General features: G+C 41.5%; 1 protein-coding gene across 5 annotated transcripts in view; it reads right to left on the bottom strand.

Annotated features, from left to right (window-relative positions):
* RBM33 (RNA binding motif protein 33) overlaps positions 1-18,861 on the bottom strand; it is a 93,346-nt gene that overhangs the window by 38,873 nt on the left and 35,612 nt on the right. For all 5 annotated transcript variants that reach the window (XM_083579286.1, XM_083579284.1, XM_083579285.1 and 2 more), the window contains exons 11-15: positions 11,456-11,606; positions 9,611-9,942; positions 8,028-8,360; positions 6,115-6,402; positions 2,770-3,399 (exon numbers count right to left, since the gene is read on the bottom strand). In XM_083579286.1, the coding sequence (XP_083435412.1) occupies positions 2,770-3,399; positions 6,115-6,402; positions 8,028-8,360; positions 9,611-9,942; positions 11,456-11,606 (1,734 nt within the window). The remainder of the gene's footprint in view (positions 1-2,769; positions 3,400-6,114; positions 6,403-8,027; positions 8,361-9,610; positions 9,943-11,455; positions 11,607-18,861) is intronic.

Genomic DNA, 18,861 nt, shown 5'->3' on the forward strand with positions numbered 1-18,861 from the left:
AAGGACATGCAGAGGCCTATCTCTAATCTTAGAACTGTGGGACAGCGCTAAGATAAGAGATGTGTCTGTGCTGATCCACTGGAATTAAATTTGCCGTCCTATGAGGCTGGGTGATTGGTAGGTTGGTGGCCCTGACCACCCTTCAAAACTGCCTGCAGGTGGTGGGCTTTGCCATCCTTAGTCTACCATAAAAACCCAGAAGGCAGAGAGAAGGAGCACTCTACTCTGCCGCCAGCTCTCTCAGTTGCGATGCTGGATGCATAAGAGGGAGCTTCACTCCCTGTGCACCCAGTACAGAAACCCAGCAGGCTGCTGGAGAAGGAATGAAGCACTCCATGCCTCTGCCAGCAGCCTGCTTGCTTTCTCTGTCAAGCGGGGAACGGAGGGCTTCCTACCCTACAACCCTATAATGGGTTGTCAGCAGAAGGGCCAAACCCTGGGTTGTTACCCACAATGGAAGGAGAGAAGGTGAATAACCCCCTGCTGTCCAGCAAATAAATGCAGAATGTTGCTAAAGGAGGGGCTGAACATTCCATTTCCTTTCTGCAGCCTCATGCACCTATGTCAAATTACTAGTTGCCTATGGCCACCAGGCAAGTGGTTGAAAAAAGATTGTATAAATCTGCTACACTGAATAACTGCAACAATTCATTGTGGAGACTTCTTGCACTGGTATATATGATTTCAACAATCCTTTAGTTTTTACCAGTTGGAATTAAGACTGCCTAGCTATTACTATTGATAAAGAATATAAGCCTGTCAAAATCTTGTAAACGAAAGTGATTCCTCAAAGGATCACTATAATCTGAGCTGGAAGAGATTCCCATCTGATACTTTAAGGCAGGATGCATTGGCCTCAATCCAAAGCAGCTCTATGCACGTGAAGGCTAGGACCATGCACACTCAGCTGGAGCTCTCTTTGAAGCTCTTGCCACGGCATCTCACACTGCCAAGGAGGCATGCCAATCTGCAATTTAAAAAGCAACTTGCCTCTTTAGCAGTGGGAGATGTTGCGGCAATACATTTCGAAGAAAGCACTGCTTTCAGGCAGATGCCTCTCCTGCGCACAAAGCTTCTTTGTATTTCAACCTCCATACATAAACCGTCCCTCAAATGCCTGTCCAGCCTTTACAGGACAATCTCCAAGGAAATTCTACAGCCTCTCTGGGCTTCTTACTCCCCTGCTGAACTGATCTTACAACTAAGCTGTACTTAATAAGGAACATCTTAAAACAACTTCTCTGCACTCTGAACTATTTCAGTCTGAATCCTAACAATTTAACCATAGTGGTTAAAATGGGTGGGAAAATAGAGCTAATTATTTTTCTGGAAGAAAAACAACACCACTGCATGAAACAAACTAAACTAATTTCAGCTCACTCCTTAAGTTATTTCCAATGCTGTCTAACTCCACGAAACTGGATGAACCTTTACTAAAGGCTCAGCACTAAATAATGCCTCAAATATATCCCAAAGAATATTTCTGCAATAGGATCAGATAACTTGTTTTGGCCAGTAGGCTGTTTGGCATATCCTGTCTGCGAGTGGACAAGAAATCTTGTTTGCTATGAAAAGGACTGCGCTACAGAGTCTCATTTTTTCTGTTCAGCATGTGATACACACATAAACAAAATAAACCCTTAGCTCAGTTCTACTTAGTTTTTATCAAGTCCTTTCTGCCCACTTCTATCGGAGTACCATTTATATGCACCCTGTGCTAAGGTTGTTTGCTGACGCACAAAACAGGACTGAATAACCTACATGGGGAGGGTGGAGAACTCCAAAGTGAAAGCTTTCCTGGCTACTATCCTGTGTATTACAATACCAACAAAATCTGAGTCAGGGCAGAAGCCTGAATGCAATTTTATTGTGAACTAGTTCTCTGCTACTTGAAAAACAAGGCACACAAACTTTGCTATTCTTGTCATTAGGAGACAGGGAGGGAGAGTGAGGGGAGAGAATATAGTTAAACATACACAAAGCTTCCCTTCAACTTAAATCCATTTCCTGACTTCTCACATTTCAAAGTCCTTCAACAAAGTTTCTTATTTTCTTTCTAGAAGAGATATACACAGCTCTTATGCTTTATTCCTGAAAAATGCTGCATAAACCGCAGTTTATAACTCACTATTTCCTGGCCTAAAGGGGGACTTTACATATTTGCTACTTTCCCAAATGGAAATTATTCCTCAATTTATTGTCACTTTTCCTAAGGTCTGGCATCCTGTTACCTAGTAATCAGGTAATGACCTAAGCACAATTAAGTAGAGAGCAACTGCTCATACAAAGGCTTCTGTTAGAGGAACAAAGGAGGGAAGATCTTCTGGCCATAACCACAAATTGTTAGTGTTCGGTTCATCATCTACTGCCCTTTTTTGGCTGTGGTTAGTTACCAAATGTTTTTGATTTGGATCAAAATCAAATGAGAACATTCTATTAAGTCACCAGCATGTGGTCTGCCTCCTTTATGCTACTTGTGCTTACCCTGATCACTTGATCAATTGGCGATCAGTTCAGCAAGACCATTCAAGATTACAATATGGGGAAACGTACATGTATGATATTGGGGAAAATGATTTAAAATAGCTATACACAGCTGCGGCAGTTCAAAATTAACAGGAATATTTGAAATGTGGGTTGTCGTCTCCCCAAGCCTGTGCCTATCAATCTCCATTTTCTTTGGGCCTTGGCAAATAACAACACCAACAGGACAGACAGGGACCACAAAACACACAAGAAAACAAAAGACAGACAAGCCTGGTAACTTACCCCTCCTGACAATTTAATCACCCTGACTTTGGTGCCGACATGGGGCCCATCTCCACTACCACTGTTTGCCCGCTGCATGACAGTTCTTTTCACCCCAGGCTTCAGTTCCTGAGGCTGGCCTTGTACTGATGCCACACGAGCAATCTGGGATGGGTTCATGTGGGCTGCAGGAGGCTTTGTTTGCAACCCTTTGTATGGCAGCTGGAGCTCATTTTCGGGCACTGTCCTAGTCTGTCTTAGCTGCTTCACTGTTTTTATTTGCTGTCCTTGAAATTGTGCATTATCTCCAGCCTGCGGAATATTTGGGGGCTTGGGCTGAAAAGCAGGGGGGGTTGGAGCTACTGGGTCTTGCTTTTTAACCATCAGCCTGCATTTCACATTTTGGCGAGGCTGTGCACCGGGAAGGGGAAGCAATGGATTTCCATTGGTGGGCAACTGTGAAGTTTCTTCCTCCTGTTGTTGGGTTGAAGACTGCTGCTGCTGTGCGAGCCTTTCAAGCAACTCTCTTTTTCTAGCTCCAGCCTGGAGTTGCCGCCTGAGCTCCTTTTGTTTCAAGATCTCTTCTCTTAGGCGCTTCTGTTCTTCTATCTTTAAACGGTAGAGTCTGGTTTCTTCATCTTCATCAGGAAACTACAGAACATCAAAGGAAACAAGTTATAGGGATAGTAACTCCTATCCAGCTTTGTCAAATTTGGTTCAGCTTTGTAAAAAAAGAGAGTGCATTGATGGCATCCATTCCCAGGAGCATCTTAAATCAACTGAAATATGGTGCTAATGCTCTTAAATGACATAGCTACCAATGCAAGTTTATTACTAGGCAACCTATGAAGAGTCAAAAAATACATGACTCCAGTTTGGACTTTACTTAATGAAAAAAAATCAGAATGCTGAAACTGAAGCCTTCTAAATCGGAACTCGTTTAGAAGTTGCTGAAACCAATTAAACTATTAATATAATTCAAGATCTCAAAATATTGTTTCAAATGGAAGCTGTAACAATGCAGAGGGAGCCCACTGTCACATGGGTTTTATCTTGCTCTTTTCTGACAAACTAACAAAAGGTAGGGTGGTAAATGACCTGAAAGGCCCTGATTAGAACTATTGATTTTTCTTACAGAATTTTCAGCCTGATCTGAAACTCATTTGTCACACAATAATTGGTTATAATGAACAGCACAAGTCAATCTCTCTGACCTTGAACTCATGCACTCTCTTCAGAATTAAAATGTTGCCAAATGCAGTGTTGGAATATTAATGGTATATCAGGAATGCCTTTAATATTCCAGCCTTAAGCTTTTCTGAAAGTATTATACCCTTTGTGCATCAAATAACCTTTCTATAGGGCCTAAAATTCTGGCAGAAAACACATTCTTACAGGAAGCTACAGGGAAATCAAGAACATCAAAAGAAAGGCTGCTTCCAAGTGTTGCTCCTGAGTTTGCAAGTTTCAACAGGACAAACGTTAAAGGATAATATAATAGGCTAAGAACTGTTTCTTATTAAACACTACAATAGTTTAACCCCCTAAAGCACCAACCGGATATGCTTTATTTAGTATACATCTTGAGGAAACCTCATTCGGCACACAGCAGCTTAGATCACCAGCACTTGGAAGCAGTGAAAAAGTGGAAGATCCTGCACCATGGAATCAATGTAACATTGTTTGAACTAGTTTCACTCACATATTGCTTTCACAAAGACTCCCTTACACAATGTTCATGTTTAATTGGCAGGTAAGATGTTTAAAAAGTAATCAGCTGAAAGTGTATTCAGGAGAAACTGGAACCTATCAGTTACAATTGCATACTATTTTGAATTTGCTAGGCTCGTCTTAATATCTGAGTTCCCCTAACAATGTGAGTAAATAGGTCCCCATTCCCATTTACCATATTTCTAACTCAGATTAAGATGCTACATGACTCCATGGCAGAGTTGGCACTGAACATCTAACTCTCTGCCCACGAGACCACACTGACTTTGACCATCTGAAACAAAAAACTGAGAACACTGAAAATAGCCATCCATCCAAAATGCAATTAGCAAGCTTTCCATCTCGCAGGGTAAAGTACTTTAGTCTAAGTTTTACGGGCCAATTCAACCTAACGTGATCTATTTCACTGAGTACAGTTACTCTATATTCTGTAACAACCGATCAGAAAAAACATCAGCATTCAGTAGTTAGCATTTACAGTGACAAACCATTGATATTCATCATTCGAGCCTATCTGTAAGGGATAATAACAGGAATTAGCAGCTATATAGTTCTTTAGAATATTCAAAGCATTCCCTCAGTAATTTTTACAACAATCCTGCAAGGTAGGCTCAGTATTATGCCTATACTACAGGAGAGTGACTGAGGATAAGACACTGTGTCTCATTTAAAGCCATAAAAGCCCAGTTTGCGCATTATGCTAAGTCAAACCATGGCTTAGCATGAACAGTTGAATGTGCAGGCTCTCAGAGATTGTGGTCACTCTGGTCCTCTTACTGTTACTGCATTGAGCTCAGCATGTCTAATGAGCCCAGGTTCATGGTTTACCTCTCTCCACACAAACTATGAATTGTAACCAAGATTTGTCCTGTGGGTTACAGCCAGTGCTTGGTATGGGACAGCTAAACCATGAGCCTAGGTTCATATAACCTGCTAAGCCAAAGCATGACTTAGTCTGGTCCAGCACAGCAGAACCAGCAGATGAGCAACACAGTCACAATCTCCTCTCAGGGAGCCTGCAGAATTGCTCTGTGCTAAGATATGATTTGGCTTAGAGTTACATGCAACTGAGTTTCTAGCAAGTTCATCGCGGATTCCACCTAGGGACTTTTAATAGTACTTTCACAGTAACTTGGTTCTCCAAAATCACTCAATGGTATTCAAGAGATATAGGCAATTCTTGTTTCCACAAAAACAGAATTTCATTATTTAATATTATCACTGCATCTTGCCAACGGACAGGGTAACATCGGGGATGGTTGACCCATGACCTGTGGACCACATCTGGGTGGCTGACGGGAAGAGCTCCCCATATACCCCATTCTGAATGGATTTCTCCTTTAGGCTCCATCTTCTCATTCCAGTAAAGTGCACACTTGACTCTCAAGACTGGTGACAGTGAGCTCCAATTCCTGATCATGGCTTACAATAAGAAACTTTTGCTGTAACAGATGTAAGTATAAGTAACAGGTGTGCCTTATGTTTTTCAGCAGATGAGGGAATCACCAACATATAAGTGGATTGTGTGTGCTGGTAAAGGCGTTTCTTCTATCTCTCCAGTTTACTCATCTGTGCCTGTCTGGAAACTAGTATAGATGCAGAAAACTACGGTAACATAGACAGACAGAGCCTTACCTCTGGCTCAGATTTGATCTCCACTTTAGGTTGTGCCACTGGAATAACTGCTCTAGGCTTTGTCTCAGTCCTTCCCTGTTGGTTCTTCACACTAGCAACAGGCCTTGCAGTAGGCATGGTACTGGTAATGGGTTTTACTTGAGCAGCAGGTGCTGAGGTTCTTCGGTTGTTAGCAGCCTCGATTGCATGCAAAGGTGCTATCGGCAATTCCCGCAAGTTACTGTTCCTTGGAGCAGGTGACTGGAGTTGCTGATTTGGACGCTTCACCATGTTTTGTGTTGGTGTGTTCTGGAAAAAAAAATCATTAAAAAACCCAATAGAATTGAGGTTTTAAGCACGCAGATTTTGCTGTAGCTTAACTGATAACATATGGAGATTCAGAATCACCTTTCTTTGTACAGTCATTTCTTTAGCAAATGCAGGTCTATAGTCCTCTTTGCCATGCTAATGGTACTAACAGCCTTGGATAAGCTTTGAGGAATGGAATCTTCCAAAGGAAGAGCAGACAAAGCAACAGAACTAACAGCTAGTCAGGTGTCCAGTGTAATTATCTTTTTCCCCAGCACAGAATTTTCTGTGGCAGAGAAGGTATCAACCCTGCAGAGGGCCTCAAGAAACACAGGTGAACACAAACAGAGGGACAAAGCAGTGCTAAGTGGTTTGAAAATTCTTTAGCACAGCAAAGGAAAAAGTCAACCATGGATTGACAAAACTGCAGGATTTGTGACTAGAAGTGAACAAATGTGGCCAACTTCACCTCCAGACACAGCCTTCCATAAATAATGTTTCTAAGCGCGCGCACACACACACACACACAGCCAGTCCTACACATCCTTGCCTTCTTTTCTTTCAAAACCTTGCAGGCAAACTACATGGCAAAGCCTCTCCTGAACTGTCATCACTTCTTTGCTGCACTCTATACTGCCAGTCAACCTGCTCAACATCATCACTGCAGTTGGGAAGCCAATCCTTGTCCCTTTCCTTTCTCACTTTGCCCCCATGTGCCTTAACTTCATTGAAGCATTGGCAGTAGGGCTAGTTCTGCTTTCTAACTATCACTGCTAGTACTAAAGAAGTATCACTCAGTAACACAGGTAGGGCTGCAATGAATCATTTGCCTGCTCACTACTGGAATGTTCAAATTGCACTCCCTTGGAAGGGGCGAAAGAAAGAACCCTTAACATGGCATTGAGAAAGCTGCCCATGGAAATCTCTTTTCCTCTGTGCTGCTTTGCACAGCCCAATAGTAGTAAGATTACTCGGCCTCTCAAGCTCAAGATAACAATCTCAAGACACTGTCCAAATAAGAGTGTTCTTTTGATACTAAGCAAATACTTAGTAAGCAAGGGGTGGGGTTAATGGGTTGTTGTTTTTATTTTGATTATATATTTTGTGGTTTTATATTCTGATTTTGTTCTGTGAACCGCCCTGAGACCTCCGGGTATAGGGCGGTATATAAATTGAATAATAATAATAATAATAATAATAATAATAATAATAATGCCAAGGCAGCCGAATTTAGCACTGAGGGAGCGTCATAGAGGCCGTGCAAGAGATAAGCCACAACACTAATAGTGTCACACCATACAACAGGGGGATCTAATCTACAGACCTGCAGGTAGCTCTTCAAGAGGTTTGTATTCACTCTCAAAACACACACGCACACACACACACACACACACACACTCCCCAAGCCTTCTCATTTTTTAAGAAAACTACTAGGGTTTTTGTTATTTTTTATTTCAGGCAACAACTGGGGTTTGCATTCCAGGTTATCACACACATCAGTGGAGTGCACATAAGCCCGCCCCACCCCCTTCTGGGTCCGAAAACAGCCTGCACATGCACAGTCATGTGTTCTTTGAACACGCGCAAAACGGGAGTTGTCTGTACTGTATTTAAATGTCACTTACATGCCTGGCCTTTACCAGACCTTGTCGCTGCTGACACTGCATCCGATTGCTGCTTGACTGTTGCTGCTGTGCCTGCATGTGAGGTCTAAACTGGGATGGGGCAACAGAAATCAGAGGCTGGGGGGGCACTGCAAGGAGATGGTGCTGCTGCTGGTGTGGCTGGTGCTGCTGGTGTGGTTGATGCTGCTGGTGGTGCTGTTGGGCTGTTTGTGGATGCTGCTGATGGGACTGCGGATGCTGCTGATGCGGCTGTTGATGCGGCTGTGGGTGGTGCTGTTGCGGCGGCTGTGGATGCTGCTGATGCTGCGGCTGCAAAGGAGGGTGCAAGGGACCCTGCACGTTTTAAAGGAAAGCACACATGAGCTGCAAACTCAAAAAAGGCCTGCTCCTAAATATTCAAGCTCTAAGTAGCTAATAGGATTTAACCAGCACTCTGTATATCACAATTACTATAACCAGCAAAGAATACACCTTTATGAATAAGCACACCACCACCCAATTCGAGTTTAAAGTTAAGTTACGCTAAATTAAAGTGCTGGACCGCACATAAGCATCATGTTTTGGCTGTTCCTTTTTAAAAAATAATAATGAAGAAGTCTAACTGGAGTCTGAACATTTCCTACAATTACTAAAGCACAATAGTTAAACTTTAAAGGAAGCTTAATAAGTGAAAGGAATGCACGATACCAGCCATTGTGTATTTATTAGTATCCTCAAATGAAAAACAATAGTACCAGCAGAGGGTGCTCTAACCTTTGTGGTGAGCTAATATGGCTGTTTTCTAGATGCATGCTTAATCTATTCACTGTACAGGAACTTGTTTTTAAACAATAGATTATTTTCATATTTCTTCTGGAATAAATCAATTTAGGAAACCATAGAATATTGAACAAAATGTTGCATTACAAACTTTTCTAATCTCATTAGCTGTGAACAGCCTTGCAAAAATCAAAGCAGTTTAATATCTTCACTTTGAAGCACTATGCCAGTACAAAGTTGCCACTAAACCTTGTAATTCAATTAGCACTGGGCACAGGGGGATAAATATGTTTTCATGCTTGGCACAGCAATAAAAAGGCACATTTAAATTTCATCTATATTTTGTACCATCAATTCAAACATTAAACATTCAACTCTGTGCACAGGAGAACTTCTCAAAGATTTCCACACTTCCCTGCATAAACAACAAATGGTTTGAGGCTCTTAAGGAATAGCTAAGATGAAAAAAGTAAGCACCTGCACTTTATTCTTAGGCCCACAGCTAAAAAGATCAAGAGAGAGGAGGGGGTCAACTAAATGTGTTTGTTACATGCTTTAAAAGTCTCTAAAAGAGGGCAAAAGGATACTGGGAGGAAACTGGACATTAATTTCCAAGCACTCATCAATACAGTTACCATTCTTTTTGCAGCAATTAGGGGATGGCAGGTCTAGGTTCTGCCCTGCTGATCAAAGTGGTGTGAAAGGGTGCTAGAGTAACAACTTTTGGGCAGCTTTGCAGGCATTGCACTTTTGGGAACTTAGGTTAAAGCTGTCACAATATTTCTAAATGCAGATCCATAGGAACTCTTGCTTTCATTTCGTACCTGCATGTTGGGCTGTGTGAGAGTTGTCAAAAACGGCTGGCCTGGCACCTGCATGAACGACTGCCTGGGAGGGAGGAAAGGTCGTGCATTTGCTGCTCCAGGCTGGTTGAAGTGAAGGACTCCCACGGGGCCCTGCGGCTGAAGGTTTGGCCTCACCATCCTCTCTCTGGGGAACATGTGCTGCTGCCCCTGCTGGTTAAAACCTGGTCCAGGCTGGCTGAAAGGGTGCGGGTTTTGGTTGGGCATGGGGTGGGTGCTGTTGAGGAGTGGGGGCGGTAGAGGAGGAGGAGGGCTCCGCTGCTCGAACAAGTGATGGCTGGGAAATCTTGGCTCTGTCAGAAACAAAACGTAGTCATAAAACCAATCTATCCATGGAGCAAACTGAACAGCCTTCCTAGTCCTCACACCCCTGCTTCAGATAACGCTCACATAGGAAGCTGCAATATTAGTTTAAACCAGTGTTCCCCAACCTAGCGCCCTCCAGATGTTTTACAGTACAACTCCTATCAGCCCCAGCCAGCACAGCGTACAGCAGAATGGCAGGAACTTGAACCCAAAACATATGGAAGGCACCCGGGTTGGGGAAAGCCAGGTTAGATTATTGGGTCCATCTAACCCAATATTGTCTGCATGGACTGGCAATGGCTTCTCAGGATTACATGAAGAGGTTCCTTTAGCATTATCTGCTCCTTTTTGTTGGATATGTGCCACCTTCTGCATTCAAAGCATGTGATTTGCCACTAAACGAAGATCCTTTCCTCACAAAACGTTCTAGACTGCACAGATGTTACAAAAGGGGCGGGGAGAGATACATACTTTTGCTTCTTTTATCACTCTCTAAGAGCCTTAGATACCTGGAGTAGATACCTGGGTTAGAGAGGACCACTAGGTCCCTGTAGTTCAAAACCCTTCTCCTAAACAGGAGGAACGCTCTCACCCCAATCAACCCACAGAATCCAGGTAAGTCCTGCAAGCACAACTATTTATTGTCTTCATGGAAAATCAATAGGGGAAAGACGGTTTCGGTTAGAAGTCCTGTTGTTTAACTGAAAGCAGCCATCAGCAACAACTAACACAATTAAGGGTTGTACAATGAGTTACAAGGGAAGAGAAATCCAAGTTGCGCCTGTGAAAGTTTTCATCACTTTTTCAGTTGACATCTTAGAAGTTTTCTTCTTACATATATGTTACAATAATGTATAAGCCAGTAAACATGACTATGTTAAAAATTTACAGGAGAGAATCGGGTAAGTGCTATTGTGGTACCTAATTGCTATATCCCAAGCTCCAGATATAGGAGGATTTGCCAGCTTCAACAATGGCCTAGAAGTGACAGATGGGAAAGTGACTGCGTATAAGTGTGACAATGGGAAATAATTAAATAATTCAATTCAAATCCAGAAATGGCAGGAGGAACCTGGAGATTCCTCATGGTTTCCGAGGACACTCTTTCTGGAGCCTGAAGAGGGCATTAGTGAAGGCAGAGGATGCCCCAAAGAGATTGGATAAGCAGCGGGAATTTGTTTATGCTGCTCAGCCTCCCCGCCTAACAGCTGATGTGGGGGAGCAGCGCAGCAGTAACAGCCGCTTTCCTGTGTGTCTTCCAGCCTCCTGCCAGCGCCAGAGCTTCAATTCTAGTTGTGGATATTTTTGGAATACAGTATTTTCTATATGGATCGAAGAGAGCAGCAGAGAGGGTGTTTAAAGGGTGCTTAGAGGGTGCTCCCCACTTTATCCAATTTCACTTTTACACACGGGGGCCCAGAACATGACCCCCATGTAAGTGGGGGGATGCCTGTAGTTAAGACAACAAGCTGCCGCTTCTGATGCTAGGCAGGACCCTACCTCCCATGAAGAAAGGCTCTCTATCTTGTGGAGGCGGTGGTGGCAGAGGCGGTGGTGGTCCTCTCCATTGATCCTGGAGGGAGAGTCTTGGGGCTTGATTGAAGTTGGTAGGAACAGGTCCAGGGGGATTCTGCTGAAAGTCTGGAGGACCCTGAATAATACAAGGGGACACACGGAACACAAATGGAGGTTAAAGTAATCCTGAAGCATTTCTTCTATGGCTCATTTATTAGATTAATTTTATTCTTTTATCATCCTTCCGCTCAACAGGGAGCCCAAAGCAATGTACAACATCTCTAAAATTGAGTAAGTACAAAATATTACATGAAATCCTATGAAAACTTCTTACATAGCCTAACTATTGAGAATATTTATTTATTTTATAGGAAAAGATTAAAATACCTTTCTGTAACTGAATAAATTGGCAACCCTACTGAGTCATATCTTTCACTGTGGCAGTGAACATGGAACCTAAGCACAATATCTTTACAATGAATTCAAAATGTTTTAATAATCACAGCAGCACCACAGGAATGCCATCTCTTTTCAAGCTTAGTGAAATCCATGCAATTATTGACCTTCTATCCCATTAATCCAAAAGTCTGAATGTCTACTTTAGAAAATGCTCCTGACATTTATCTCTTTAAACCATGCTATTCTTTGCTATCTATTTAGTACAACCTAAGCAACCAAAATGAAGCTACTTTAATTTTCTGGATGTCATAAATTGATTCTCCCCACCCCCCTTTTCCGAAGTAAAGAAATCATATTTCCAGAATAACAGGGAATCAACATTTCACAAAGCACATAACCCTAAATACTTAAGCATCTGAAGCATTCGTTACAGACAGGATACAGAAAAATTAACATAGATTTGCCACCCTTGGTTTCAAATAAATGCTTCAGACTGATATTCAGCTATTTCACAATCAGCAAAGGAAGGAGCCATTTAAAATTTAAGCTCAGTAATTGATTTTCCCCCTTTTGATTCTATAAACGAACATGCCATATCATCTACTAAAAAGACAAGGACCATTTATGACACAAACACCCATTAACTAAATTAGTGGGAAGTAATATTATGTTGTCACATCTCTTCTTACAGCACATCAAACAGTCAAGAGTATTCTCAACTCAGCAGTGTTTTCAGGTAAGCATCTAAAAATCAGTATTACCCACAATCAGTATGTTTCCTTACTATTACCGTATAGGCTTAGAAACAACAACAAAGATTCCTGGACAAATTTAAGGGCTGCAAGGAATAAAGTACAATTAAATCCCACTTCAACACACACAAAGTTAGTGGGGGAAATTGTTCTGCATATGAGTAAGAACTGGACTATTAGAATTATAGTGCTTAATTTGTGTGCCAGCTTTTACTCTGGTTCTGCTACATTTCAAAGAGCCACGTTCTAAACTGGATGCTGCTCCAGCACACAGGATGGTGACAGCTCCCATTACACAGCTCGAAGGTGGTGGCATCCCCTGCTCTGAAATCTACACTTCTGTTCCCGTGCTTAGCTGCCCTTTATAAATGTATGCATACAATTGTCTATAAATTAGTCCTGTTAGCCCAACTACAATTTTTCATTTTATGGTTGGGGGGGGGGCTACATTTTTTAGTCAACTAAACACAAACTTGAGTTACAGAAAAACAGGCTTCTACTACCTACACACATACACAGGTCTCTCATGCGCTAATCATTTATTTACTTGCACCATTAAATCTTCTACCATCTCTTTCTGAAAACCTGAAGCACAGTATACACCACTAGGAACACTGCAGCAGACATTAGCTACAGATGTGTTGCATTAATAGGGGGAAAATACAAGTACAGTACAACTCTGTGGACTGTGAAACATTTAAGTGGCCTTGGGTCCATGGATATACCATGCACAATTCTATAGTCACAGTTAAGGACACCGACAAATATAATATCAAAATAGCCTACTTCTTTCAGAATCTGAACCAAGGTTCTTTGATAGATATTAAACTGCTAACGTTTTACACTCCTGTTAAATTTAGAAGTCAGAATGCTATTTTTTGTGCTCAGCAACATATGTACCACAAAGAAAACAAGCATACGGGAAACATAATAAATTCTGATATGCACAGTAGTTTCTCCTTTCCATGCCCTCACATAGGCAGTTTCAAAGAGCCACAAGATGCTAAAAGTAACATTCATTTGTAAGCGGATAAAATTGATCTTGATTTTTTACATGGCCTAAATCGTAACACTGCAAGAATGTGCTTTGGGATAATGCATTTTGGGCATTTGCTGCCGTTTGTTTGTCTCTTTGTTTTTTTCCAAACCCACCAAGTAAACTGAAGAGGGTCATGGCTTTGCAGAATACATATAGTTGTGATCTTAACCAGGGAAAGAGCCAGATACTCCCCAAACTGCTGCTACCCCACCCCACTCCCATCAAAAGCACAGTCCAGCTGCACAATCCCACAGGTCTGGCTTTCTGGACTAAGAGTTCAAAACATTACATTCAACAGTGTTTGCTACATGATATTCACTTAGAAAACTTTAGAGCTTGAAGGCTGCAAGCATCTTACGCTCATTTAAACAGTGGCTCATTTCAAAGCATCTGACATTTTATAGTAAAAGGATTTATAGATTTCCACACACTAGTATTTAAAAGGCCTCACTTTACTGCCTTGGGTTCCATAATGGAAAATAGCCAGGATATAAATGTAATGAAATAAATAAAAGCATAAAAAGGTAAAGGACCCTTGACAGTTAAGTCCAGTCGCGAATGACTCTGGGGTTGCGGCGCTCATCTCGCTTTACTGGCTGAGGGAGTCGACGTTTGTCCACAGACAGTTTTTCTGGGTCATGTGGCCAGCATGACTAAGCCGCTTCTGGTGAAACCAGAACAGCGCACAGAAACATCGTTTACCTTCCTGCCGGAGCAGTACCTATTTATCTACTTGCATCTTGACGTGCTTTCGATCTGCTAGGTTTGCAGGAGCTGGGACCGAACAATGGGAACTCACCCTGTCGCGGGGATTTGAACCTCTGACCTTCCGATTGGCAAGCTCTAGGCTTAGTGGTTTAGACCACAGCGCCACCCACGTCCCAAGTAAAAGCATATACAGTCTCAGTCATCCTTAAACCGGCCCTGCAAAGTAGATTAGTTTGTCCCCATACTGTAAGTGGGTCGGCTACAACAAGATATGGTAGATTGCCTAAGGCTATGTAGTGAGTTTATGGCAGAGGGTCAGCCAGACAAATCAGACCTAGAGCTTAATCTCATAGCCACAAACTGTCTATACATAATAGCTTTCAAACCTTGAAGTTGTGAAATTAGGGCTGTCACCTTATTAGTTGATTGGTTGAGGCTTTTTAAATAGATCAAATCTGTTTATGAATGAATCAATAATTTATTGCGGACGGGAAGCACATATTTTAGTTGATACATGTAGTGATCAGAGCAGGCATCATCCCAGAAGAGGCACAAAGAAGAAGTGTGGTTTTTGTATAAATGTGAATTCTTAATAATCTGTGTGTATTGTCCAACTGATCAGGGACAACATTTTAGTCAATCAAAGAGTTTATTGTTGCTTAAGAACTGACTAGAATCTGAAGCCTTGCGTGACATTTAATAATGCCAGCCTTTGCCTATCACTAATTAGATGTTGCAAGTTATGGCTAACCAATCCCTATAAAAACGATTCATCAAGCATTGTTCAGCCATTCTTCTTTGCATATGTACTTCCATTATGCATCATATCACAGGCATAACCAGAATGTTATTGATTACTTTTGCAAAACCTCAGCACTAGGTAACTTCTGTCTACAGTTTGTTATAGCGATCTGAATGGCTCATTGAGCATGACTTCCACATACGCAGGCAATCCTACTTTCTGAAAGAACATGAGATAAGGTTACCCTAATCCTGTCAAAGAATTACACTGTTTTGCTTTCCTTTTTATCCCCTCAAATATCCCCCCTAGTTAAGAAATTAACATTCTCTCTCATACAATTCTTACAGAAATTGTACTTTTACTTTTCGGCATCTCTTGTTAATTACATGATGTTATCTGTTATAATCTATTCATGAACCACAGATAACTTTGGCTACCAATAAAAGAGAAAACTTAGCATAAATTGCTTAGCACAAAGTTAATCTTATAAAGCAAGGCATAAAGAGGATCTAACAGCTATTATATGACTTATCAGCTTTCCTAAAAGGGTCACTCTATACTTTTTTTCAAAGAGACTAATTAAATACCTTAACAATGTCATTGAAACTTCACGAATCTTTCAATAAATTACACCCTGTCTCTACAACATGTTTTCATTTATTAATCTCACTTAACATGCAAAGAGGCTAGAAGAATGCCACTGACACCAAAGTAGGGATACTCTGTTAATTCTTATTAAAAATTGTATAAATGCAAAGAATCAGTGACTATAACCTATGACATGATTAAAACTATAGCTATCTGTCACAAAATGTTAATCCTCTTACTTTAGCATCCACTGGACTTTGGCTTTTCTTGGGTAAATGACCTTAGTTCAATTCAATCACCACAGGGTAAGATGCACGCAGAAATGTAACATGCAGATCCCTTCAATGTATGGCTCCACAGCCATCATGTTCTCAGCAAACCACCATGCCCAAATGCATGGTGGCTTTGGGCTTCATGATAAGATTAATTTTTTTAATTTACTGAGTTCTGCACCAATTAGATGCATGCAAAAAGGAAGCAGGGTCCAGTCTCTGGTTCTTATACCCAAGGGTGACTTACTGTATGTGGAGAAAGAAGTATTTTAAAGTAGGTGAAATTCTAGATTGCTTTTTGGGATGCCAAGCATTCCCATCTCTGGAGGGGAAATGACTAAAACCAATCACCTTCAGAGATGCCATCTGAAGATTTGGCGCATGGAGTCACTAATATTTAGATGAATTTGAGCTCTGTCTTTCCACACAAACTGAATGAGGGGAGGTTGTACAAGTGCTGGAATCTGGAGGCAGTGATGCGCTGGAGAAAGCCTAATAAACTGAGGCTGAATCCTAACAAGACTGTGGGGAAGATGGCTTTGGGGTCTTAGAATACCTGGGGCCCAGTATACCTGAAGGAGCGTCTCCACCCCCATCGTTCTGCCCGGATGCTGAGGTCCAGCGCCAAGGGCCTTCTGGCAGTTCCCTCACTGCGAGAAGCAAAGCTACAGGGAACCAGGCAGAGGGCCTTCTCGGTAGTGGCGCCCGCCCTGTGGAACACCCTCCCATCAGATGTCAAAGTGATAAACAACTACCTGACATTCAGAAGACATCTTAAGGCAGCCCTGTTCAGGGAAGTTTTAATGTGTGACATCTTAGTGTATTTTTGGTCTCTGTGGAAGCCGCCCAGAGTGGCTGGGGAAACCATTTGTTACCCGGAGCAGTAAAATGGGAACACATTACGCTAATCCTGAGCGCACTGCAGTGTTGGTACTAATGCACAAAGCTTCATACCCTTCATGAGTATGGCCTGTGAGGGGAGAGACTCCATCAGGCAAGGCCTCTTTCCACCTGCCTTGCCCCATCCCCTGGCCCTGGGACTCCTCATAAGGAAGCTGTGCCTGGAGGAAGAACTGTGAGGGGCGACACTCCATCAGGCAAGGCCTCCTTCCACCTGCCTTGCTCCACCCTCTAGTCTCTGCTTCTCAATTTGTATTGTATTATTTTATGTACTGTGGCTTGCCATTGTTTTATTGGCTATAGTTTAGAAATTATTTATTGTAACTGTTGAGTGGATTTCTGTTTAACTTCTATATGTTGTTATTATTTAATACTATTCTAAAATTTGTTGAATATTACTTTTTTGATGTAGGTTGCCAATTTTAAAGTTTTATTATCACATTTTTGTATTGTATTAGATTGTTATAAAATGTACATTTTTTGTTTCTTCAGCTTGTAAACCAGCTTGTAGAACCATCTTCTATTGTAAGATAGAAAGACGGTATACAAATTTAAAAAAAACAAAAAACTATATGGCCCAGGGGGAAACTACATGAAGCTAGGCCTCCCCCGATGGCTAGTTGTCCCCAATATTGTTTTACTTCTGTGAGAGATTAAGACCTGTTTTTGCAAGCCTTTGGAGTATAGTATGAGAGGCCTTACTGTATATTACTGTTATACGGTACTGTACATTGTATTTTATTGTAGAGTTGTGGTTTTAACCTGGAGGAGGTGAGTATAAGGAGGTTAAAAAACTGGAACTGGCTATAACTTTAAAAATTATTACAATGCAATAATAAATGAAGAATTAACACTTCAGCTATGTATTTTTAAGAAATGTTTCTGAAGTTGGGCACTTTTTTGTGTTGCGTTAAAGGAATACTGTTAGCCATTCTGGGCTCGTGTGATAGGAAGAAATAAAATATTAATACCAGCACACATTTTTGCTGGAACGGTGCATCTGGGGAAATGGAAAGATTATATATTAGACCTCAATAGAATTTGAAACCAGGGGTTTTTTTTTGGATGGTGGAAGGGAACAAGAGAACAGAAAATATACTTCTATTCAGAATTCACCAAGCACAATGATGTGTCTCTTCTTTTGTTGCCAGCACTTCTTACTCATAAGGTATACTACTTCCAAATATGGAGGCTCTCAGGGCAAATATCCACTAAAAGATATCCTACATAAATTTGTATTCTTTTTTTAAAGGCATCTTATAGTAATAATAGTGGTAGTAGCAGTAGTAGTGGTGGCGGTAATGCTTCCTGTTTCACTGTACAAGAAATTTGTACATGAATCATTACCCTTAGTAGTTTAGGGTCCTGCACTGTTCCTGCTTAAATTCTATTTAAAACACACACACAAATCCACAAGCTAAACATGCCTGTTCCCAACATCCTATTCCATACTGAACTACATGTTTCCTCAGATCATTAGCAAACATTCCTGCATACTGAAAGCAAAGATCCCCCCCCCCCCCCGGCAAAAAAAGCATGGTATATTACGGGATCTTGATCATCAGGGACCCCTAATATATTCCTGGGGAGGTTTATAATCCACCCCCAGCTCCTGACTATTTTAGACGCACTGTAGATTGAAGGGCAAAAGTGAGGTCACATTTATTTCAACACTTCTGTAGCATAGCGCTTTTGTGAATTCTGATGTTCTGGGATTTGTTTTTGTGTGTGCTTGTAACGGTTGCATCTGTCACGTGAAAGAGTGGACAACTGTTAATTCAGCTTCATTTTACCGTTTGTAAGATCAATAAACCGTCGGAAAAAACACAAAAAGGGAAAGGGTTGCTTCATTTTAGAAGTCTTCTTTGCCGCTCTTGTTTAATAGCTGTTACCATCATATTTAGCTTCTGCTGCTCCTCCTGCAGATGGGAATTCACTGATTTGATTAAATTTGATGGTATGATAATGTATGGTAATAGTGATTAATCAGA

Source organism: Podarcis filfolensis (genome assembly GCF_964270895.1).
Source record: "Podarcis filfolensis genome assembly, chromosome: 12".
In the NCBI taxonomy this organism is placed as follows: Eukaryota; Metazoa; Chordata; class Lepidosauria; order Squamata; family Lacertidae; genus Podarcis; species Podarcis filfolensis.